Source organism: Drosophila melanogaster, chromosome 2L, assembly GCF_000001215.4.
Source record: "Drosophila melanogaster chromosome 2L".
Classification (NCBI taxonomy): Eukaryota; Metazoa; Arthropoda; class Insecta; order Diptera; family Drosophilidae; genus Drosophila; species Drosophila melanogaster.
The window spans coordinates 18,760,134-18,786,284 of NT_033779.5; the positions used below are offsets into that span (position 1 = coordinate 18,760,134).

The 26,151-nt window shown below is 43.3% G+C and overlaps 1 protein-coding gene and 1 long non-coding RNA gene across 6 annotated transcripts in view; both read right to left on the reverse strand.

Annotated features, from left to right (window-relative positions):
* Positions 1–2,740: 2,740 nt before the first annotated feature.
* ham (hamlet) overlaps positions 2,741–26,151 on the reverse strand; it is a 30,033-nt gene continuing 6,622 nt past the window's right edge. For 2 of the 5 annotated variants that reach the window (NM_001273614.1, NM_001259152.1), the window contains exons 2-8: positions 19,672–20,198; positions 16,339–16,470; positions 16,016–16,241; positions 11,120–11,264; positions 8,902–9,058; positions 4,718–5,680; positions 2,741–4,509 (exon numbers count right to left, since the gene is read on the reverse strand). In NM_001273614.1, coding sequence (NP_001260543.1) covers positions 3,361–4,509; positions 4,718–5,680; positions 8,902–9,058; positions 11,120–11,264; positions 16,016–16,241; positions 16,339–16,470; positions 19,672–19,872 — 2,973 coding nt within the window. In that variant the 5' untranslated portion in view covers positions 19,873–20,198 and the 3' untranslated portion in view covers positions 2,741–3,360. Of the gene's footprint in view, positions 4,510–4,717; positions 5,681–8,901; positions 9,059–11,119; positions 11,265–11,452; positions 11,626–16,015; positions 16,242–16,338; positions 16,471–19,671; positions 20,199–22,143; positions 22,468–26,151 lie in introns of those variants that run through there. The other 3 variants (NM_165262.3, NM_001273616.1, NM_001273615.1) reach the window with 3 other exon arrangements.
* lncRNA:CR43804 (long non-coding RNA:CR43804) lies at positions 13,181–13,704 on the reverse strand. Its single transcript, NR_073797.1, has one exon. It is a non-coding gene; the product is annotated as a long non-coding RNA:CR43804 (long non-coding RNA).

The following is a 26,151-nucleotide window of genomic DNA, read 5'->3' on the forward strand; positions in this document are numbered from 1 at the left end:
GCACGTCTTCCGTTCGCCCGATTTCGTTGGCCATAATTGTGCCATTAACGTGGCCGACTGCAGTCTGGGCCTCCCTCACTGCCCGTCCGCCGCTTTACAACCCTTTCCCCTTTTTGGCTTGTGTCTACATTTGCATCCGTTTAGGCAAGCATTTTTTCCTGCCTTTCGAAAGTCGCATTTAACGGTCCCTCCTAATGTGCACATTGATGCGCTTTTCCACCCACACTTAAAAATATTTCGTTAAATGGTCTTGAATAGTTTAGAATCCAATTCGACTTCAAAGTTATTTGACATAGAATAAATTGAAGTCTACATACTTGACATGATTACAGAAATAGAGTTTCTAAAATTGGAATAAAAAGAATTCCTTGTGATTGTGTAGATAACCAGATTGCCTTTCATTGTAGAAAAAACGTTTCCTCGAAATATCTTGGTAAGCTGCTAGAATCATGGAACTTTTTTCCAAGTGCCGGTCACATTCGAGCGGGGGATGTAGACCCGATTCGATCCGTTTTGGGGCGTGTAACTGGGGCGCAACAAAGCCCATTTGCGCAACTGGCACATAATCAACAGTTGCTTAGTCAGGGCGTTATGGATCGCGTTCCTCCGAATTTCCACATTTCGATCCAGGCCGCAGCCAAGGTTTCCAGCGCTCTGCGGCTTTATCCATGCTCGTTATCATAATGTGTTGCCTCATTTGGGCGGGCTGCCTCAGATCCATCGGATACTGAATGGACTCGATGAGGTGGGTGGATCCATGTGCATCGGGATCGGAATCGGGATCGGGAGCTAGCGACTCTGTAATCAGCGAGGTGTGAGTGACCTGAATAAGGTTGGTCAGCGGCCGCCGTTGGAGAAGGGATGGAGATGTGGATGGGGCAGGAAAATTGCTGGGCCGGCTTGCCAAAGAGAATGTTGGAAAATATCTCAGCAAAAAGCTACTTGATCCTCTCATATTAAAAAAGCATTTCTAGCAGCCATAAACGGTTAGAAAGGTTGAAACTAGTAGAAACCACTTGCCAAGTCCGCTGGGCGGTTGGATGGCATTCCTTGACCTCGGCGATTTCTTTGGCTGGCTATCTGGTTTTGAACGGCAAAAAGTATCTTTAAGAAAGAATCGGAGATAAAAGTGAGTCAATTGCCAACAGTTACTTTTAAGTAGATCGTATAGGCTATTATGAATAAGGTTTCTTCTCGTTTAATTGATTCGAATATACAAATGCCCTACTTATAACTACATGGAACGCTCTAATGATCACTCTCATATTCCTAACTTGGTAATTGGCCAACATGTTGCCCAAGAATTTGTTCATCTAGTCGGCTAGCTCCACTGCAAATTATGCCTTCTTCAATTAACGCCCCGAGATCAATTTTCCGTCGCAGACTGTGACCAAATAACCGGCTAATGCGCCCCGACAAGATCGAATTCTGGCCGAGATCAGGGCGGGGCACTGGATGTGAAGCCAATTACCAATTATCTACTGTTTTCCACACAAATTTAACATAATTTGGCCAGTTTTGCGTTCAAATTTGTGGCACAATTTGTGGAAGTTGGCTGTGGTCAGGGCCAAGAAACGGCTCCATGGCCAAAATGAGATGGGCGGGCAGAGGGAGTTGGCTCCGGCTGACTCCAATTGTGGCCGAAGATTATTATTTTGGCTACTGGCTGACTGCCAAGCGTATTTCGCATAATCGAAAGTGACCGAACCGCAGCTATTTGACTGATCTTTTGTATGCCAGTCGGGTAACGGTCGATCGTCGGTTATGCACAGGTTGGGGAAATATTGAAATAGACAAGATTGGAGCAAAAAAAAAACACAAAAAAACTCAAAAAAAAAAGTATCCAAAAAGGCTTTGGCAAAAAATGATTGATGCCAATGGCGAGCGCCCCGGCTAATACAATTTAAAATTCAGTTAAAAAAAAAAAGACCAAACGCAAACGAACGAAATACGTTTGGTAAAAATATAAAAGATGGAAAAAAAAAATGAAAAGTATTCATGGATAGATCGCATAGTTTTAACCGCATTTCGCCGAAGGCGTAACACACTCTAAACCGGAAGGGTAATTAACTCGCTTTGCCGATCACGCCTTTGCATTCAGATCGGAGTTTTGAGCTTGGAGTTATCGAGCTTTGAGTTTGTAGTCTGGAGATCGGACTCGAGATGGATGGATGGTCGGATGGATAGATAGATGACTTGGGCTGGTTGCCCAGATGGATGGCCGGGTGTATTAAAAAGCCATAAGTTTCGGCTTTCGTTTCGTTTGAATCTTTCTGATCTGTTTTTTTTTTCCTTCTCGTATTTGATTTTTGCTCAGCGCCAATGATTTATAATCGGGCGAGCTGGTTTTTTATATAGGCAAATGCGTTCACAATTATGTTTCGGGTCTGCGGCCAGGATTGATGGGTGTATAAAGGCTTCTTTTATGCGGTAATTGAGTGTGGATGAACCAACCTCTTTCAATGGCTTTATTATGCCCACAAGATTTGGTTTGGCTTGTGCGGTTTCCAACGATCTGAAATCGGAAAACATGGGCCAATAAACTGACGAAACAATAAACTGGAAAATTTAAATGGTCTAAATCTTTTCTTTTACGTTTTTATGCTTGGTTGTTTAGGCAATTACTCCAGTTAATTCTTAATTTGCTCTGCCATTTTTATCCAATTTAAAGCTCATAATTTGTATGCGATTGTTTCATTTATTGATTTTTCATGTTTCATAACGATCTTTTCTGGTTTTCATATATATAATAATAATAATAATAATATAATTAAACGTTAAGTAAATGTTATAAAATTGATTTTGTTTTTCTGTTTTTTTTTTTTGTTGTTGAGAATTGCAGTAATTAGCTCTATAAATATGTTAAACTTACGGCATACGTTACAAATCGATTTACACATAAAGATGTATGTATACATATAAAGCCTATACACGTACACAATCAATATATCCATATACATATATCCATATATTTATATGTATATAATTCACAGAGTTTCAAAGTAGTTGAAATCGACCCAGTAAGTTAAGACTTTCATATGTCTATGTACACTTGTTTAAATTAGCTACATTTTTAAGGTGGTTTTAGAGTGGGTTTAAGTATGTATAGTAAGTTGTTTATAAAGTTTTTGCCTTTAAGTTGTATTTATTGGTTTGTATTTTAGTTAAATGTTTGATGCTTCACCGTCTTTTTCCATTGATTGCATAGCTAATTTTTAGAGTTTCGTTTAGTACATGTTGTGTCGAAATGGTAACTACTTAATAATAGATTTTCCCTCTCGGAGGCACGCTTAAGTAAGAGTTAAAGTAAGTTTATCATTTAACAACGAGGAAAGCAAGCTCTCTAATCTCTTACGATTCCTAAGAGCTTATTGTAATGGCCTTGGAGCTGTTGTTGTTGTTGCCGCTGCTGCTGTTGTTGTTGCTGATGTTGCTGCTGTTGTTGTTGAAGTTGCCACTGTCCTTTTCCAGATTGACGGACTGATCGTCGCTATTGGGATACTCCTCGGTATCGCCCTCATTGCCGGCCAGACTGTTGGGCGTGTAGACTCGGTTCATGAACTTCCTTATGTCATCGAAGTACTCCTCCCTTTCGGCAATGCCACTGGAACTGGGCGAATCCCGGAAATTGTTGCCCTCCGACTCGTGCTTCTTTACGTGCCGATCGAGATTCGTCTGCTGGCCAAAGGATCTATCGCAGAGCTCGCAGCGAAAAGGACGCTCCTTGTTGTGGATGTTCCTCACATGGCGCTGCAGGTTCGAGGATATACTGAATGCCCGATCGCAGTACTTGCAGGGATACGGCTGCTCGCCCGTGTGCGTCCTCAAATGCCTCGTCAGATTGGCCGATCTGGGGAACACCTTGCCGCAGAACTTGCAGCTGTAGCGATCCTTCGTCTTGAGTCCCACCACACTGCCCGCTGAGAACTTCACGGGCGGAAGCGGCCGCTTTGGGGCAGCTGCACTGGCGGCTCCCGCCAGCAGCGCCTCAATGCCGCGCCGTCCGCCCGGTTGGCATAAAAAAGGAAACCCCGAGCGGTAGATCTCCTCCAGCAACAGCGGATGGAAGGTGGGATGAGTCTGCGGAAGCGTTGGCCCCGATGCCAGAGCGCTGTGGTCCGCTGCGAACGCTGCTGCCGCCATTGTCGGTACCGCTCCGCCCTCGGACGTGCTGCTCAGCTCACCGCCCGCACTTGTGGGTGGCGACGGCGAAGGAGTGAGGCCGGGCGAGGCGGTGGGCGTGGGCGTGGGACTGCTGCCCTTGTGCGACTTCTGCGAGGTGGACGACTCCGCCGAGCTGTGTGATTTGCGCATTTTCAGCGGCTGCCCCCTTTCGGCTTCGAATTCGTGTAATCTGGGCATAAACCTATGGAGCATAAGGTTGTCCTCTGCCGGTGCGGTAAAGAATGATCCAGCCGAGCGTTTGCGGCAGATGGAAAGGTCCAACGGTCCATCTCCTCCAGAGGGTGTGTCTGCGGGCGGTGGTGTGCTCATGATGTCAATGGATTTCTGTGGGCAAAGCGAATACGGGTTAGCAAAATTTAAGGCAAAGTAACTAACTAGTTTTAAAATCAATATAATATTCAAAAATGTATTTTAATTTCGTTTGAAATTTTGGAAATTATTTTGGAATTCCCTTGTAATAAGGGTATTTCTTTGGCAACTTCAGAAGAAGAAAACGAACTAAAATACATCTGTGTATCTCTTTTGAACTTACCCTATCATCCTCGGCCTGCTGTTGATCGGGAGTGCTAACCCTTTCGGGTTCCTGCTTCATATCGTCCTGCTCCTCAGATTTGGAGTCGTTTCTGGTGTCCTCCAATTTACCCTTAATGTCCAGGGAACTCCGGCTCTCGTCCTCTTCGCCTTCGAATGCCTGCACAAGTGGCTCTTTCTTCAGTTTTTCTTCCGCCTTGAAGACCAACTCCTTCTCCGTAACTTTGTCATAGGCCTGCGATTCACTGTTCTCACCCTTTAGAAAGCCAAATGGTAGTTTCTGATCAAAGGCGGAAACGGGAGAAGTGATCTCCGGACCACCGCAACCCAAATCCATGGGATTTTTCGAGAAAAACATCGGAATGTTCGTAGGATGCAGCGGATTTTGTGGTAGAAAGGGGGGAAATCCGTAAGGCGGAAATCCGGGAAAGAAAGACGGCGCAGTGCGGAACATTAGGAAAGGATTCGGTGGCGTCGACATGGCGGCAACGGCGGCAGCTGCTGCTGAGGACGAGGACTCCGAAGATTCTCTTGGTGGCGCTGGACAGGTGGATGTGGCAGTGGCGGCCAGGTGGGGCTGATGCGGAAGTGGGTGCTGGTGCGGATGCTGATGGTGGCGATTCACGTGCTGGTTTCGATACGGACCCGGACCCGTTGAATCACAGAACTTTTTGTGCTTGGTCAGGGAGGTCAACGTGCTGAAGCTCTGGTTGCACTTGTCGCACTTGATCTGCATCCGACAGGTGGCGTGCATCCGCTTGTGACGGCACAGATTCGAGAATTGCGTATACGCCTTGGAGCACACCTCGCAGGCGAAGGGCTTCACGGAGCTGTGGATGTGCTGGTGCTGCTTCAGGCCCGACGAGGTTCCGAACGTTTTCCCGCACTCCGGACACGGATGACAGCGAGCTCCGACGTGGTAGGCGCGAATATGCCGCTGTAGATTCGAGGGGTCACAAAATACCTGCAAAATACGGATCACAGAGCAAAGCGAACGGTGTGAGTTGCGATTGGTTGTTGGCAATAAAATAAAAAATGCGTACACTGTAGCAACAAACTCAGCAATAAATGGTATACAACATCTAATATATATAAGTAGTTTATATTACAATAAAATGTGTCATACTTTCACATCTTTGTTATTTCTTAGTTTTAATTGAAACTTTACATAAAAGTTATATTACTAGTTTTGGATTGGCTTTTTCTAAATACAAATTTCTTCCTCTGTACGAAGTAGTGAACTGGTCGGGTGATCTGGTTCCAAATCCAAATGAAACGAAACTGAAATTAATCAATCATCTGGTGGTGGTGGTGCTGCTGCTGCCGCTTTTGCCGCTTAAACGGATCTCTTATTTGGGCTAGACAATAACCGACGCTCTCCGAGATTACGCAAAGGTAACCAGAGCAACGGCGGCGAATGGCAACGACATCATCTCCACCCACTTGGCAGCAGCCAAACACCTTCGTCAATTATTAACATCAATTGCTACAATTGTCATTGCCTGGCCCGAATCATCCATCACCCCCTGGAAGGTCTCCAAGCGGAGATCAGGGCTGGACAATAGAAGTCCCCCCTTCATATGTGAAGCCAAAATGGGAAAACAAGGTGGCACAAGGCTAATCATGAAAGTCACAAAAGTAACGCAACAAGGTAGGACTTTACATCTAAATGCTATGCGATATATTCAATTTTTTTTTTACAATTAATTGGAAAATTATATTTTCTCTATATTTTAAACTAATTTTATAAAATAAGAATTTTTTTTTACCAATATTGACCGACCAATACTGCGACCAGCCCTAAGTCAGATGTGCTCCATGTGAAGCTCGCACATTTCGTACTTCGAAGGGGCGAAGGCAATGACAGATCGGGCTCGGATTTTGTTGTGGAGGATACGGGGGCAGGTGGGGCGGCGGGGGTGTTTCCATGGGGCAGGGGATCCAGCCTGGCATCCAGTTTTGTGTACCCACTTCAAACTTGATTTCGGTCAGCCGTTGCGACTCCCCCGTCGCCTTTTTACGAAACTGTTATGCCTAATCATGCTGTCATAATGCGCTACGAATTCATATCAAACGATGATCGAGGCAGCCTTTTTTGTCTATCTCCATGAGCCACACAAAAGGTGGAAAACCATGGGACGGGGGGATTGGTGGGTATAAGCTGAGGCATCCAGGGAAGCCGAAGTGCGAGAGAGAGAGAGGCGACATACAAGAATAGCTCGTGCTATAACTACATCAAATGGATTAGATTCAACTACTCTCCAAAAAGGCGAAAAACGCCACAATAGACAACGACAACTACAGAAACATTATATATATATATATATAAAGACAACGATGATCTCGGTGTTACAGCAAAAAAAACAACTAAGGAAAAAAACAACTAAAGAAACAGTGAAAAAATCAAAACAACCTCTGGATCTTTACAGAAGCATATGTAACATATATCATCTAATATTTATCTAGTGGAATGATTTATATTCAGTAAATGATATTTTTAGATGATAAGTTCTGGGACTTAGGATCAAAGAAACAAAACTTTCTATATTTTTTTCTGTGTACTAAAAAATGAAAAGCAGTCGCAGCTTCGTTGGGTTGAGTGTAGGTGTTTTGGCATTCGATGGTGCAGAAGTGAAGAAGGGGAAAGTGGTGCAGGGGCACCGACGAGATCTCTGTTTTTCTGTGGAATGTGCCTTGGGTGGGGGTATTATCAAGCAGGAGGTAGGTGGTCGCCAAGGGGATGGGACGGGACGAGGCTGCAAGCCAAGATCTAGGAGCGTACGTGGGGTCAGCCCAGGCATCAGTGCCTGTGGGTCCATGGCCTGAAGATGGGATCGGACTCTGGTAGCCTAATGGAGTTGAAACTTCTGGCTGAAGTTGCATGGAAATAAACTAATGAAAGCCTGATAAAAATGCAGGCATTCATGTGAATCTTATGAAAGGTGCTAATTGATTTAAATATGAAATCAATGCTGAAAATTGTGGGACCTAGAGATGTTCTAGTAATTTTTTGATTCTCCTTTTAAATAGACCACATTTCCCTCCCTAAAGACTTTACAGTTATCCGCCCCCCTTAACACCATTGTGCACTCAACTGCCTCATCACGGATGCCAAGCTAAGCCCTCGAACAAAGCCTTGTAGATCCGTGGCAAATCCCTTTGGAGACGCCTTAAGCCCGCTGCTTAAAACAAACAAAGCTGACAGCTGCAGCTCTTTTTGGGCCTGTCAGAGGGCCAACAGAAGAGGTTAACACACAAAAAACAAAAAAAAAAAAGCTCGGACCCCAGCGAAAGTCTGGCCCAAAAGATCGATCATCATTTGTTTGGGCCGAGAGTGGCTCCCGTTTAGGGATGGGTTACTTCGGAGATACATGGAGCCGCAATGCGTGCTACTTACATGCCACCGAAACAATTACAGAGCGCTAAGTAAACCAACTGTAATGCTCGATGGGCATTGAAATACCGTTCGATTTGGATTGGGATTGGGATTCGGATTTGGAAATGGAAATGAAAATGGGAAAAGCCAAGAGAAAAGGCCCAACTGCGACCACAAGATCGTAATCAACATGCCATTAAAACATCTTTGGAAGATGTCGAAGTCGCAGTGCGATGACAATGACGCATGAAACGAATCGTTCGATGGATGGATGCCTGATTTTCGATGGCTAGATGGATGGATGGAATGGATGGATGGTTGGATGCTCTGATGGCGTTGCCTCCACTCCAAGCCCTTTTGATTTCGCTTTGGCATTCAAATGCAGCCAGCGAAGATGAACTCCAGCAAGGGCGGGGCAAAGGGGGGCTGCGACAGGGTTTCTTCATTACGGGTCGCTTAAGTGTTTCTGCTTTGGATGAGTACACGCCCTGATTTTCAGCTATTGCAAGTAAGCCGCTCAGCGCGTGCTCAAAAGGTGGACCAGGTGGGCCAGGTGGTGCAGGGGCACACTCTTAAAAGCCAAGTTAGCAGCCCGCGGCTATTGATCCGCTTGAAATCAAAAGTCTTTTTGTGTTGCCAAGCCACCAGAGCACCGCGAGCTGATACAATAATTAATGACGGCGTAAGTTTTCGGCCGATCGAAGGTTGTTGGTAACAGAAGCTATGGCCGAGATGCTCTCTCTTTATCTTTATCAAAAGTCTTAAGTCTATTTATGCAACGTGTATCTTAGGCTTTTATAAATGCTTACCTTGCTGCAATTTTCGCAGGAATATTTGCGTATGTTATTGTGGGAGATAGCTTCGTGTTTAATTAGCAAAGGACGATGGCAAAATCGCAGAGCGCATTGCTTGCACGGAAATTCGTCCTGCTTGAAATGGTGAGCGCCTATCAGATGATCGTCCAAGCTGAAAGTGAAGAAAAAAAGAAGAAAATGCTTAGAAGTGCAATTCAAGGAAAACTCCAATTGGCACCAAGAGCCACTCTACCCGCCCTTATCTGACTGGCTGTCATCGCAAGTTGGGAAATTAGCATTGTGACATTTTCGTGAGGCTCTCTCCGCCAAATCGCCGCGGTTCAATCAAAGTCATGTGTGCCAGTTCACACGCCTTTGTTTGCCGACCACCTGGGATAACGCCCACCTCGGAAAATCCCTCCCCCTTTTCCCGGACGGGCGTCAATTAGTCAAATGATGTTCAATATTTAATATGCGCGGCCAGCTGATAAGAGATCTTATTCCGAAAAAAAAAGGAAACAGCTGCGTCCAATGAGCAGAGGCGTCCTTGATGGAGGAGAATTGTGGCCAAAAGTGGTGCGTGGTGGTGCGATGCTTATCGACTTGTATGTGGGTGGAGTAAAATCAGGCAAAATATATATATATATACATATATGTGTATATATGTGAGGCAAAGCGATGTCGACAAGAGGCGGCAACGTTTTCATTTTTCTTTGTTTTGTCATCGTCATGGAAGAGTTGATAGTTCCGAGTCCCCCCCAAATCCCCCTTTTTTTCGCTACCTTCACCTGAAGTGTGGGCGTTTGTTTGGCTTACAGTCCATGCATGTTCGACATCAGATAAATGGCAAAAAAAAAAAACAAAAAAAAAAGAAACGAAACGAAAAAATATAGAGACAGCCTGGACACGCAGACATTGCTCACATAGCTTCCCTTCCATCCAGAGCTCCTCATGTAAAATTCAATAAATCACCGGCACTGATAAGTGCACCCCAGGGGGGTTGGGGACCCACCGCCTCCCACTCTAGTAACGGTAAACATATAGACCGCCGCTCCACATCTCGGGGCAAACATCAAATCAAAGCTCGCTTTTAGCACTTCAACTTAAATATATGGGTATCTATGATTATAGCCATCGCAGGCTTATAGAAATGTCATTTGCGTGTTGCCTCCAATTGTTGCTTGTGGGTCATTTATTTATTACAACGTAAAACATTTGTAAATATTGGGACTAAACTTTTGCATTAACCACTTGTGTGGGAGGATGATGATGGTCGTGTTTGTTTTTGAAGAGGGAAAACTAAATGGCCAGATTGATGGTCAGATATTCAAGGGAAAGCCGTTAGCTTAGTTGGGAAAGTCGTGTGAGTACCATGAGGGGTATATGATGATTTAGTTTATAAATATAAGATTTTAAGCCAAGTATTTTCTATTTCCTTTTTTGACAGCCGAATGACTACTGCAAGTGCAGAAGTAAGCGAAAAACCAACTTTGGTGAAAAAAGAAATAAAGGCCAATGAAATCGAAATGCCGCATCAATGCAGGAGGCATTAAGGCTCAGTTAACACCTACAGATTGCACATTTGGGCCCATAAAAAACCAATCATGGAACGGGCCAAGTCAAGCCAAACCAAGCCAAACCGAAGTTTACAGTAAACTTCAGGTGGCCAAAGCGAACCGAAAGCCAGTCAAATCAAGACCAAGACCATTTCGATTTATTTCAGTTTTCAGAGCTCGGAGCTCACTCTCACTTTCGGTTGAGCGTCTCTTGGATGTTTAATGGCACTTTTATTGGCCGCACTATTATCGCCATCAACTTTTAATTAAGATCTCCGCCGGAGTCTGGCATTAGACCGCATATCCACTTAGATCCAAAGGCATTTAGCAACATTTGCGAATACTTTGTATCTCTGTCGGATTTCTCTTTCAACTTGTATACGTATACACACTTCTGCACGGATTTTATTCGCTGCGCACCCATAATTCTTTCGGGTAAGTTGGAAGCTAATTGGGGGCTTGTTGTACTTTTTCGAATTTTTTTTTTTTTTTTTTTCTGTAGATCCTAAGCTACACACAAAATTTGATTTAGATTATTGTCGCTGCTGCTTAAATGCCAAAGCAATTTCGGCAGCAGACATTCTCCTACGCCAAAATCGAGAGCTACTCTTGATACCCTGGAGGGGTTCTCCTCGGGGGTCTGATAAATGTCTATTAAGTTGGCCAGTCGTACTTACAGATCTAAATCCGGATAGACTTTATCACAGACCTCACAGCGTATATCGAAACCGTTTTCGTCGTCTGTGAAATCGATGTCGCCCTCTCTGATTAACGAGGAGTTTTTCTTATCTTTGGAGAATTCGTCACCACTGTACAGAGAACCTGGAATAAATAAAATGCACTCGATTAGAATAAAGTTAAAGATAAATCAGATGATAATTGCTGTATATTGCAGATATATGGAGATGAACAATTCAAAATATTCAAGCGTTGGTCTTTATTCAGTGATCGTAAGATATTACAGATCTCAAGAAACTATTATGATTTATTTGCACTTATTTAGCACTCACAGAGAATCAGGATACCATCAAGTTCAATTGCGTATGTTCACTATATATCACTTCGATCCTTCAGTTATCACTTGAGCTGCTCACTTGACACACAACCGTTCGGGTTCGCGTTTGATGAACAAGTGTGTCGCTTGCGGAGCATAATGCCGACGAGCTAATGTTCTGTTTGTCCGCTAACAATCTGCGGCAGGTCCTTTTTCTGGCCAGGACGCACTGGCATATGACCACCACACACCTTTGCACACCAGCACACACACACACACACACACACACATGTACGCTTGCTCGGGAGTAAACACGCAAACACTTAACACAAAATTGGTAGCAGAGACGAAATCGTGTGCACTCATATATGGCACTCGCATAGCTTGACGTTGAATAGATAATTGTCCCAAATGAAAGTAAGGTAAAGGCAAGACACCCCTACCCACCCCACCATCTCTAGAGGCAATCCTCACCCCTCTCTTAACTTGGCCAACTCCCGACGAGTGCCAAGTGCAGAGGTACAGGGGGAGAAAACTCTGAGTATGTCTTAAATAAGTTTTATATATATTTAGAATGAGGCTTACACACGATATGGTGTATTGTAAGCATAGTTTGAAAAATAAGAATACAAAATATAATAAGAGTTTGAATGAATGGATGAATTTTACTTGGAATATTCTGTATGTTTTCATTGTCTTCACAGAAGTTCTTCACAATACAATGCTTTAGGTTTAATGAACTAGTGATCATGATCATGAACTAGGTCGGCTTTGAAGCATAATTGCATATCAATTTTTTCTCTCTCTGCATCTTTAAACAATTCCTAGGGGAAATGAGTGTTGAATATGAGCAGAGAGGTTGAGGAGAAAGCTGTGGTGCTCTAGGGGGTGTAGAGGGTGGGGTAGGCTACTGCCACCGGTATTGGTAGTGGTGCTCGCATTGGTAGTGGTACTAGTTAGTTAGCAGGGGTGGTGGGCAGTAGACAACCACCAGGTGACACCAACACAGCGACTAATGGATGATGGCGATGACCAGAGATTATGCATGCAAGCACATCCGAAGGGTCAGCGTCAGCAGTCAACCCCTCAACCTCTGCCACCCTGCAGTTCTAGTTCCGTTGGACTGATTTCGTTTGAAAAGTCATATATGTAGATGTGGCACCTTGCAGCAGCGTATCGCTGCTTCTGGCCTCTAAACAGGTGTTGCCTCTCAAGGCAGCCCACCCCCCTTGGTTGCCCACTCGACGAGGGGTGCTTACCAAACATCCAAGCCATACCCGCTCTAAAAACGGAGTGGTAATTGCTGTTTGGGTCAAAAGTTAATTTTCAGCGTGTGCAATATGGCCGCAAAGGGCAGCGAAGATTCCCACGTCAAGGGTTTTCCTTGTGGGCTGCACTTGAACTTTGCCCGGAGTTTCTACAGTTCTTAATTTTTGGGTGGGCAAGCGTGGGATAGTAGGAGGGTAGGCGCCGTTTCTAGGGGGTGGAGATGACACATAGGAGTCAAGGTAGGAGTGGGTTGACATATGGTGTCCTGGGCAAATGGTAGGGTAGCTGTAGGTTCCTTCAGCCTGAGAATGCTTGGGAAAACTTATGTTTGGGTGGGTCGCTTTAAGTAGGGCGGAATCCTGGGAACAAAGTTTGAAGATATTAAGAGCAGCTGCTCTTGGAAGTACTTAAAAAAGTTTAAGAAAAATTTTAAATAAATAAATAAATAATAACTTTCAATAAACTACTATTTTTTCTAATGCTAAATTCAAATTGAAGATTATATTGACTCTTTTAAAAACCGCGTTAACAAAGCAATTAATCAAATACCCAATGAAAGTACCTAATTTATTTGTCTTTCCACAAAGGCATCTCCGCTGTCAGTTTGCCCATCGATGCCTTATCATTTGGTCATTGCCCAGCCCCCTTGTCAGCATCTCCCCCAAATCCTGAACAATCCTTTCACGCCTTTCACCAGATCTCTGCCAGCTGGATTCCCCTTTCATCTGACAGATTGATTCACTACAGCGACCAACAGCAAACTGACAATTCAATAGAGTCACTGTGAGGGTTCAGGATGTGGATTAACCAGGGATGCCAATGGATGCCGAAGGAGGCGGGCGGGCTGGAAACTCTTTGACATGCCAATTACATATCAGAGAATATGCTGCTGGCTGCCAAAAGCCAGCGGCTGACCCTGAATCGGAGGCTAGATTGCTAAACGGAAGCCGAAACTGTTGACAAATGATTGATTGAATTATTTACACCTTACAACTTGCTCAAACGAAATGTGAAAAAATCAAAGTTAGATCCGCCTGCTAATCGATTTGGCAGCAGCACAAAATAAAAAATAAAATAAAAAAACAAAAAAAGGGTTAGGTGGCACTCCTAATGATGCCCAAATTGACACACGATGATCATTTGGCGGAAGACGCGACACGAGCCTTCTATTCAATTTAATTTTACTCTTTCGTTTTTTATTCTTCAGCTCATTAATCATCCAACAGCTTTGCCGGCGACAAAGTGTCAATCGACGGAGGTATGTTGAGTTTTTCGATTTTGGATTCGTATCTGAGTATCTGAGTTAGTTAGGATCTCGTTTATGGGCTTGGTCTATGTGGCGTGTGTTCTGCCAGTCGCCAGTTGGCGATACGAACGTATCTAAATGTGCTTCGTGTATAGTTTGTTCCATTGTTTGATTGGTCGATTGAAGAGTTGCCGCGATTTAAGCCGAAAGCCATCTCAAAAGTGTCTTGGTTTCGTTTCGTTAAAGTTGGGAATGGTTTTTTGGTTTTTTGGCGGCGGAGGTGGAGTCAAGGTGAAGGGAGCTCGCTTTGAGTTGACAACTTTGTGGGTTGGTTGATTTCGGAGTGATTGGAGGAATGGTTAGAAGTCATTGTTTAAAAGTTGCGGTATTATGAAGTAAGTTGTTTTAAAACTGAATACAGTCATTCAAAAACTCATTATTAAATTCTCTTTTTTTTTTTTGGAAAACAACAATGTGCATTTAATGTTATGTACAAATTTTAAAAAACATTCCCAGTCTAGAGTGCACCCCTTGGCATTAGCATTTTCCTTACTGAAAATTCTCGAACGCGAAAAATTCCCAGCCCAGGCGCTCATTAAGTATTCCTCGAGAAAAGTAACGGTCGGAACTTGGAACTCCCTCTCCTGGAAATCCAGCGATCATTCGCTACCGTTGCAACCACACTTTCGATCGTTCCTTGCCACCTCTTTTCCTTTCCGGGCTTCGGCGACGGAACCTCGATCGCAGTGCCACCCCCGTGCTGCACTGGTGCCACTCGCTGCATGTCCTTGGACGCACAGGACATCTGGGCCTTGTCTTCTGCCAGAGAGTAGAGGAAATTTCCCTGCTCAGCAGCGCGTGAACTGCGAGAAAAGTTGCCCGAAAATACGTTAAAAAGTCAAGACACAGGTGTCCCTTGTGTTGAACGGAAAAGCGGGTTGAATATCAAGCTTAAAAAAGGACTTACGCGGAAACTTTGACAGCTTGGCTTTAATTGAAAAACTCGAATATAAATGCGAGACCATTGTAAGGCACTATGATCCGGCAGATAAGCATATGGAATTAACCATTATGTTCATTACATATTCAAATTTAAAGCCGACTCGCCAATGAAAACATATTCGTGGAGATTTAAATTTGTGATAGGCATGAAAAAAAGAGAGTGTGAAACGCCAAATGAGCTGTCCATAAATCCCACATGTTTATAATCAAACACGCCCCGGCTTCCCGTTTTTCGGGATTCGAGGGATGCAGGATTAGGCTTAAATTGAGCGTGTGCCATTTTGACTGTCGGCAACATATCGCACATGCCGTATATCGCTGACACAATCTCGGACCCTTTGTTTGCTGATGGATCTCTAATGAAATTATCAAACATTTTAATAACAAATGAAAACATGTGCGGTTGCCGCAATATTGCATGGGCGCATGCGCAGCGCACAAATTGATCGCATTTAGGGGAGGCAAAAAGGGTGACACGGCAATATCGGAGAAGGGATGCCTGCTCTTCTGTTTCCGATTCTGTGAGCCCTCATAAAGCGAACAGTGGCTGCACCCGAAATTGAGATTGTATCGCAGGACGTATCGCTCGTGCCAGGAACTCTGTCACGGGCATTGCCGCCGGATTCTGAACTTTGGATTCTAGATTTTAGATTGTGTACACCCGATTTGATGTGACCCACAGTGGTTGCGTTGCACGTTAATTGCCTGGCACCACAGCTGCAATTATTAGCCACACCAGCATGGACACAACACATACGTTATTACACTCCTATTCAATGTGAAATCCTGATGGAATTGCCCCATTTTGGGCAGGGTAACTAAGCGTTACGATGGGCATTGATATCTTTATTAGTACGCAGCAGGCTGAATATTACTTCATTTAAAAAGATAAACCCATGATATTCTTTTCTCAATAGTGGAAAAAAATAAATAAAAATGTTTGGATATCAATTACACACTAAAATTATGCTTATGTTTGATATAACTTCAAAATTTGTGCAAATGTTTTTAACTTCTTGGTATTAGTTCTTAGGCAAACCAAATAATTTAAACGAAACTCACCATTATCACGATCGCTGCGATCATCGCTGGGCGCGGAGCTGCCCCCACCGCCGCTTTTTGCTCCCGAGGAGGAGGCGGCCACCACTGCGGCGGCTGCTGCTGCGGCTGCTGCCAGGACCTTGCCGCCGTTCATGAAGTCCTCGTTCAGTTGAACAGGACTCTTGGGTCGCCCGTCGACGACCATTTCACTGCCAGCATTCACGTACCGATTCGTCTCGTACCACAGCTATAAAAAGGCAAGGGAAAATAATGGTTAAAATTGTAAAAAATCGAGTGGCACGTGCTGAAGGGCTTTTTATAATGGGTTGGGGTTGTATACTAACATAACCAGCATTAATGTAACTCTGTAAATTAGCCTCGCCTATACAATCGTCCTGAACGCTTCGGATTTTTTTCAACCACGTGGACACATCTTCTGTGGGCTCTAGCCATCCATTATAGTGTCTACTATGGGCCTGCAAGCACAGTATAAGGGTAATCAATTTAAAATATATTTATTTCAAGTTTTTTCCTCTTCATTAAAAAAGTTAATTAAAATCGTAATTAGTTTTCAAAAATATCTGCTGGCGCCATCTGTTGGCCCACCCCTGCTAACTGTGCTATTTATACACGTTTGTCTTTGCTAAGCCAAGACACAACCCTCAAAAGTGTTATATTTGTGTATAATTGTAAGTAGATATCAACTTCTTAGATGTAAAATATGGTTAAATATAAATTATAAAAAATAGCAATACAGAATACAAAGATATACATAAAATAAATAAAAAAAAATACTATTATAACCCAAAACTAAGAAATATCTGGGTAACTGAAAGTGCTTTGCAATTTAAATAATTATTATTCCCAAATGCAAGCTTGCAACAACTCACAGTACAATTTGAGCATATTAGAATAAATTTTTAGTGTCAAACAAATTTTCATTGAGAGTCAACATAATTACTTAGCCAATTAATAAGGGTCTTCACACACTCCATTAAAAAGCAGGCCCAGCAAGACGCCGCCCACAAGTCTGCCCGCAAAATCAAGGTCACTAAACGGTAAGAGGAAACTGCAGCCACGGTGCGAAAATACATGAAAAGAGCAAAACAACAGAAAACTAAACAAAAACCGCCAACAGTTTTTGTGTACAAATAAAAGCAGCGGCGCCAAGCTGAATTACGCATAATTTACACAAATCGTTAACAGCGGCTGTGGATTTTTTTCTTTTTTTTTCTTGTTTTGTAGTTGCGGCTGGAAATGAGAAAAACTGCCTTAGACTTTGCGACGCCGAAAGTTTGACGCTGCCGCAACCACAAATTAAAATCAAAAAACCAAAAAAGAAAAAAATCAAAAAACTCAAATGCTGCGGTTGACTGAATGACTTTGCGTATGCGCAACGTTCAAGTCGCCGCCGTCGAACTCTTGTCTATGAAGTCATTTGGAAAAACGGCATTTTGCAGTTGGCGATGAAGTGGTATAAGGGTGTGTGTGTGTGTGTGTGTGTTAATGTGTGCGTGTGCTCATGTGGGTGTGTGTGCGTCTAGGGAGAAAGAGAGAGAGAGAGTGAGCCATGTGTGCACGCTCCAAAAATTAAGTTAACAACGCCTCAAGTGGCTTCTGCTGCCCCGCGGCATATGCAGCGCAAAAATAAAAAATAAAATAAATACAAAAATATACCCGCGCGCATAAATGAAATAAACTTTGCGTTTTCAGGACGAGGAAGAGAGGTTTCGTCGAGTGGCTTGCCAAACAAGTAGGTTGCAGTCTGTGCATTTCCATTCGGCGAGGGCCACGCAAGTTATAGTTGCAAAAATGTATAATTGGAAGGGCTTTGATTTGCGAAACACGGGGCAATTCGCAATTACAATAATTAGAAGATGGTGGAGTAGTAGGAACATGTGGGTTCAAAGCAATCTCTCATTTCAAAGGGGAAGGCATAGTTAATTTATTAAATCAATATTAAGCATCAAACCCAAAGAATTTATAATACAGAAAATAAGTAAGTTATCTGTTTGCAAATTAATATCTAAGCACATAAAGACTTCTGAAGCAGTACTGTGGCAAATTTATGACAATTCAGTGTAAGATATTTTAAGTTTCCTTATGGTTTCATATTCAAGATTATTCAGGCAATCAGTACTGATCACCGGAATATCTTTATATGACATTTCCCCAGTTTTCCTTGGTTATTCAAGACAGCAAAGGAAACTGCAATCCGATGCAGCCACTAAAAAAATGATCAGATCATCTGGATATGTACAAATACACGGCCAGAAATATCCGTAACCGTTTGGCAAACAGTTCCAGTTGCTGGTTTTGTCTGTCGATAATCCCCGGACAGACATCACACATGTCCTTGCCTATTCATAACTTTATTAAAAAGGAGGCCACCACGCTCACAGCAGAAAAACACGAAAACGTCAATGGGCAGGAAAAATATTTACGCGCCAGAGATAATCTCAAAGTGTTGGGTTCGGTTCGGTTAGGTTCGGCTGGCAAAACTCGCTTCGAATTGCCAGATCAGATCCAGATCCTCCAGAAGGATCGGACGGGAAACGGTGGCAGATACAGATACAGATACGGCCAATGTATCTGTCAAAACGGAAACGTGAACGATAAAAGTGCGCTTGATTTGAGGATCATCCAGGAATAAAGGCCAGAAGGGATCCGATCCGATCCGAGTTGTGTTATTTTTGCAATTTTCGCTCGAGTGGCAGGAACAATATTTTCGTACCAATACCTGGGCCGAGTAGGTAAAAAGAGGGATCTCCTTGTGCGAATTGTCAACAGGACGAGGCGCGATAATTTGATTGGATTGTCTCTGTGTTTCGGTAGAGAAAAGTGGTAGCGGAGGGAGGAGGAAAAGTGTCAGTTGACTGACTGACTGACTGACAACCGATCGAAGGGTTCAGACTGGGATCGGACGATCCGTATACCCTAATTGGAATCATCAGCCGGCCCCGACTTAAGCCTCATTTGGGGTGCACTTTGTGGATTTTCGTCCTGGTTTTCCACTCCGGCGGAAGGTAAATTAGCTCTGGCCGGGGATTAGGCACATTTGACTGACAATTGATACCCTCGAGGTAGAGCTCTAATCAAATCTCTTTCCAATCGTTTGATTTTCCCTGCGAAAACCACCCAAAAATTGGGATGACTCAATTCGCTTGCAATTTTCGCACATCAAAATTGGTACGGTTCTGATGGGATTAAATTTCCCGACCAGCGAAAAACTAATATCGGAAATTTGAGATTGCCAAAATGCGCACACATGTGAAAGGCTTAAGGTCCGTTTGGTGATAAATGTGTGCTATAAAAGTTTTTTGGGATTTTCAGGCATGGGATTTGTGCTTCTGATTGCATGGGAAAATAATTGTAATTGCAACTAACGACAATTTTGGGTAGGCATTGTTGAGTTCTACCGATTTTTGAATTAATTAGGTTAGTGAACATCAAGCAACTAAAATATATTTAAATCATCGTTAGAAAGTAGTTTAATAAGTTATGCAAAGCATTACAAAATATCAGATCCAACAATCAACTTTAGACTACAAGTTTTCTATCTATCGTTCGATTCTAAATATTCAATGTATTTTCTACTCCTTCCCCACAGTTATATTTACTTCTCAGAACTTAAAAAATTATTTATCTCTTTTTCAAGGATTGTCAAAACTACTTACCTTCCAGGCCAGCTGAGGATCGTTGGGTTGGTGGCTGAGCTTCATGGGAAAGGGTCCGTAGCGAGTGCCCCTCTGGAGCGGCGTCTTGGCGTAGACGCCACCACTATCACGGATGTCCAGCTCACAGACTGGTTCGCGCCTACGCACCCACTCCTGCAGGATGTGCTCCGCCTGGGCGCGGTCCTTGAAGAAGGCATCCATGCCGTCGACGGAGGCGGCTGCGGCGGAGGAGGATTCCACGGACAGCGGCAACGTGGGAGGCGGTGGCTGTTGTCGCTGGTTCTGCTGGTGGAAATGATTGGGATGGTGAAGTAGCTCCTGATCCTGTATATCAAGATGATCCCGCCTCGGCGGAGATCCTTCCACGGGCTCCTGCTGCGGTAAGTGATGGCGGGCGGCGAATGAATCCTCGATTTGTTCAGACAGTGGATTGAAGCCCTGACTCCTGGCACTCAGATCCAGGTGATGGAGGTGATGATGGTGGCGCGCTACACTTGCACTTGGATCGAAGTCGTCGCCTCCGGAGCCTGTTAACAATCGAAGCGGATAAGAAATAGACAGCGATTAGAAATGACTTTTCCGACCGCTGGCAAGCACTCAAAGCACTAATCCTAATCAGTTGTTGGCTGTCAATTCACTCCCAAAATAAAATAGATAAAGCCAATGACTCTTCACGTCGAGATGACAATCGTTGCCCGGTTTTATATATAAAGGTGTCTTTGGGGATTTTGCAATGCACGGCTGGGACCGTCTATCACTGCCCACTCTATGTGGCTCCTATCTTCCCGGCAAGACAGGTGTCTCTACCCTTTCCACAGACAGGGCGTATCAGTTACCTCGTCTGTTTTCCTGTCTAATCCAAGCAGGCTGAGCAAATAAAAACTGGATAAATATCGACGGGAAATATTTAAACTATTTTGTTGACACAATAATTCCGACTTAAGTTGCTTAGATTTGCTGCTTATCTTCACATTTAATTGATGTGACTGGATTGACTTTTGCCGATTGAATAGATAAAATAAACTTCACTAGACGACTTGATGAGTCAGCTTAGTGACAGTAGAATCAGGGGTAATTTGATTTTTACCCTTAGAACTCCCATAATATTTTGCACTATTTCAGATGGGTGGTGATGACATTGTGAGTGCATTCCCATGGTGTCATTTGAAAAAAATAGCACCCACTTCTTTAAGATACCGATAATCGGTGGGCTCGGAACATAAGTATACACGGACAAATTACCCGGCGATTATTGATATTTGAGCAACTACTAGTTGTTGTTTGCTGTTTGGTTTCTTGTCTTGTCCATCCGCCTTGTTCGAACACTTGAAACTAAATCGTAATTTGAGCTGTTAGACAAAATATGACAGCGCTTCGAAGATAACGAGCATACGAATGGTAACAGTAACTACGGAGTAACAGTAACATTACCCCGAAACAGATAAGTATCGGCCATATAAGTAGACCGCAAACCAATGGCTCGCAAACAATGGCCAAACACAAAGCAAACTACGTTTGGAGTTCTCGACCCGAAACAACCTGCTGCATTTCGCACATCCTGCGGCACACTCTGTTTGCACAGTATCCTGGCACTTCGATCGCGAACCCCGACGGCTTCACACCATTTAGCGAAATCTTTTTGAAGTGGCCTACACTTCAAAGACCGCCCTCGCAACCACTCATCTCGCGTTTATCCTCGGCTCTATTTGACAACCCAATTGTTAATCACTCTGGTTTTCTTTAGTTTTCGCTTTTACCCAAGCGCAAGTGTTTTTTCAACGGGACCTTCGGCTAATTTGTGTTTTAGGTAATCACATTTGGGTTTGGTCTGCTGATAAAACTGGCCATAAACGCTTGATTGCCAGTGTGTGGGGGCTTGATAAGTGGGGATCGATTTTAATGGGTTTACTTAGGGCTTACTTCGGTTTTAGTTTGGTCATTAAAAGTTGCGGCAAGTTTAGTAAGGAAACTAGATTAAAAGATGTTTTTTGTGGCCCGAGATATAGAGCTCTTAAAAAATGTTTTCGCCTAATTTTTTTCACTACTTCAATTATTTTCAATGGTATATGCCAATTTATTAACAGGCAATAAGTATTTTAGCTGGGTTGATATAATTTGTTCAAATTATATTTGAATGGCAAGCCTTCAATTTCCTGTAAGTCTAAAAAAATTCGTAGTTTATTTATAAACGAATGTTTTAATTAGGGCCAAGACAATAGGAGATAAAACCACGACACCACTTATTTTAAGCACTTGATTTGTCACAATTTTTGTCATTGATGTTTTAGGGCTAAAAAACAATCGATCAACTAATGGGTGGATTTGTTCAAACTGATTCACTTGGCTTCTGTTTAAGTTAGGGCCGTTGTAAACTGTTTTCAAAGTAACTGATTCAGTTCAGGGAACTGCGATTCCCTGTAAGCCGCAGTGCGAGATACCAACTTTTGTTTATTAACACGGCGTGGAACCAACCTGATATGACATATCGATCGAACAGCATGATTCCGCTTTCAAACGTTACTTGTAATTATCACAATAAACAGATCGCTGGCAAATATTTTCATAACACGCGATGTGACATTTTCTGCGCGGCCAACACTGCGTATGCTTGATGTTGCTTTATGTAGGTACCGATATTGCTACGATTTTAACGGATATTTATTTATTTGATGGGTGTCGTCTCTATCTGCCGGTTGTCTTCGCAAGACTGCTGCCAGCCAGCCAGCCAGGAAAAGAAGCGGCGATAACGCAAAAAATATAAATGCAAAGAAACAAGCAGAAACAGAATTGTGTGGCAGCGACGTCGACGTCGACGGCGACCGAGAGTGCAAACGGCGGCAGCGAAAAGCGAGTGTGATTTTCCGATTCCGATTGCCAGCACGCTCAGCAACGAACTGAAACTGAATTGTCTGGAGGCGATGAGGATTCTCGGATTCTCGGATTGCCGGACTCGGATTCTCGGTTTGAATGGGAATTTTTCGGGCCGGTTGGCTGGTTGGCTATCCATTCGCCATGGTGGTTGTTTCCGCTCCTCTCTCCCAACCGAAAATCTCATCCCATCTCCCAGAGGATCGCCCTGATGTCCTGGCTATCTTTCGTAAAGCATAACCAAAAGGATAGGGGATGAAACTGGAGAGCAACATCGGTGGAGAGAGGGAGAGAGAAAGAGAGAGAGAGTGCAGCATCTGTATCTTTAACAGTGCGTTTATATATGTATCTCCAGCCTGCGCTCACACACTCTCTCTCTCTCGGATTCTGTTCCTCCTTCTCTTTCGCGGCGAGAACAGCTCTCTTTCTCGCCCCTTGAAATCTGTGTCAGTTTGCAGTCATTATTATTATCTGAAACTTGGTGATTCTGATTCGAATCCTTAGTGCCAGTGGCCACAGAAAGGATAACAGAGGGAGATGGCCATCAACGAGACAGGGACAGAGAATGAGCAAGAGAGAGAGAGTGCGATGGCCTTATTTACCCCTCGATTTTTCCTATCAGAATACGGCTATGTATCTTTGAGATACACAGACAGCCAGCTCGAGTTGAGGGAGGAGTCAGGATAATAGGGCGGGCACATCTTCGCATTCATTATGCACTCGACTACATGTAGACTGCGCTTTATATATCTCTGCATATCTATATACCGAAATGGAGGCAGAGCAGACTCCGATGCAGCTGTAGATACAGATACAGAACCAGATACAGATACAGAGATGGTGTTGCTCTCTTTTTCTGGCTGCCGCTAGTGTCTCTGTCTCTGTTGCGCTCTTCTGTTTGTTTGTTTGCGGTTGGCCCAGACCAGACACCACCCACGGCCCCCTCTTCTGATTTGCCACCCCCCACCCCCTTCTCCCCCACGAGAAGACAAAGTGGCAAGTTGCGGTTGCCTTATCCTTAGCATCCATTTCGTTTTGGTTTTCGAGGGGGACTCGGCTTTTGGTTTGGGGATTGTGGCTTCGTTAGCTCAGTGGGCTTTTTCACAACCACCACCCGCCTTGAATTTCCCACCTCTCTTGAATTTTCCCCCAAAATTCAACCTGCGTCTGTTCCAAAGCGTGCGCAATAAGCACACACATTAGGCTAATGGCTGTGTGTGGGTGTAGACTGCCCTGCCGCTTAAGTGCGTGTGTGTGTGTTTATGGCTTCCTGCCAACTGTATAGGTGTGTATGGAAGTGTGTGTGTGTGTGTGTGTTGGCCGGACAGAGAAAACTCACGGCTATAATTGAAAGCGACGACGACTTTTAGCCTGCGGCAGAAAAGGCAAAGTGTGCCGGGCTGATTTCCTCGACTTTCTCCACTTTTTCCCCTCACTCTTCCTTATGGTTGCCCTTTTTCCCTGCTCAAACAACAACAATCCTGGTTTTTTTGGTGAAGGTGGGGGTGACAAGTACACGGGCTTTTTGGTCTTTTGTTTGCAACTTAATTTCGTATCTGTCGTTAAACTTTTTCATGTTTTGGTGGAATTTTGTTGGGCTTTGGCTTAGGCTAAGTGGATGGGAAGTTATGCTGATGAGGGGGAATAGATGACTGGCTATTAGGTGGAACTTAGGAGGTCGCCTTTTAATCAGAGGATTATTATTTTCCTTTAAGACTATGCCTCATATTATCATGAATTGGGTAATCTAAATATATTATTGCTCAACCATTGCGTCAGCGAAGATATTCCCGCACTCTAAGATAGTTAGTATCACCTATGTATTGTATATAAGGAATATTGTTTTTTTCCATGAGATAAGTAATAGGGAATTATTGTGAAAAATTAAAGATTTTACATTTTCTTTACTCTAATCCAATTTACATAAAATATGAATATGTGAATATGAATTGAAAAAGAAACACAACTTATTTATCAATTTGATTTGTCTTGAGTATTAAAAGTGTTATAAATGCAACAGTTTATCTTTTGTATGCGAGCGTCGAAATCATATCAAAACATGGTATGATTATGAGTCTAATTATTATATTTTTATACAAGATAAATATGAATTATTACAACATTTTCTCTTAATTGGATTTTTTTCCACATTTCGCCAAAAAAATACAATATATATGAAGCATAATTGTTTACGAGTGCAAGATACAAAAAAATAAAAAATGGTTTAATTCCGCGTGTTTCCTGTTAGGCCAAAAAAAGATAGCTTATTCTTGAACGATTCCATTGTAATGAGTTCATAAATTTCTTCACTTGTTATTTATTTGCATGATCACTCGAGGGTCAGAAATATGGGCTTTCGCGTTTCACAGCGAAGAGGTGCTAAAAACGGTGCCCATAAAATACACAAATTTCTATCCACATCGTTGTCTGTTTGCGTTTGTCAAACAGCAGCACTCAATTAGGAGCTCACAACATACGGGTGAAATATTGGTGGAATGTCATCGCCGGAAAAGGGGCGCTTAAGGGTTGAAACGGATGGTATCCTGACTTTCAGCTCTGACTCCACTGCTAATAGCGTTAAATTAAAACAACATAATCGACAACGAGTCACCCCTTCCACGCCGCTGTCACATAATTTAACACACGCGAGGACCCGAAAAGATAGAAAAAAGGATGTGTCTTTATTTGCATTTCGCTCTGGTTTCGTTTGCTCTGCGCTTTGTCGGCGGATTGTTCCGCATATGATAGCCCATAATTCATTAGCCAACACGCCTCGGAAAAAAGTCAATAATTCTACGAGGGGCGGAGCCGTGTAAATGCATAACCAGGAATAATCAGGTCAGATCAGACAGTCAGTAAAAGGTGATAAAATTTCAATTAAAGGATTGCAGTGCATTGTGGTGGAAGAGAAGGAATATATATTTATGGCTTTTTCCTCTGTTAACGGATGGAATAAATTAAAGAAAGAGATACAAATATATCTGACTAATAATTTATTTATCTGAACATTTGAAAACTCATTTTTATATAATAACCCAAAAATTTGTTTTGAATAAAATGCGAAAGATAAAAAAGCACATTCGCAAACTGGTGATAATAGCAAAGACGTGGACACTTCACTACCACTAAAGAAAGCTTAAAATTGCAGCTGAAATTCAAATTTTAACGCGCCAAAAATGAAGCGAAATATGCTTTTCAGATCGACTGAATATCCCGAGGCTGGGACACTTCCTTTCTGGCAAAAAGGACTCCAAGCGAGTTCCATTCAGAGTCAGTGACTCCGGTTTGTCTCTGTGGAAGTCCTGTCGACTGTAATTAACTCAGCTGGATGGCTGATCTTTGACTCCGACTGTCTGAGCCAGGACAAAGGACTTGCCCCGGCTTTTGTGAATGGCTTTTACAAGCTGCGGAGTGCAGGGAAATAAAGTTCTTGAAGGAATCGGAATCAAAAGTCGTCTCGGTCCACATATCGCTACCATTGTTCGGATCTCGAGTGGAGGACCGAGTGTGTAGGAATGCCCTTCTTTTGGTATAAAACAAGAGTTGAGTGGTACCGACTTCGATGTGGAACGTCTACGATAGCGGAAAGAATACTAGTTCGATTGCAAACAA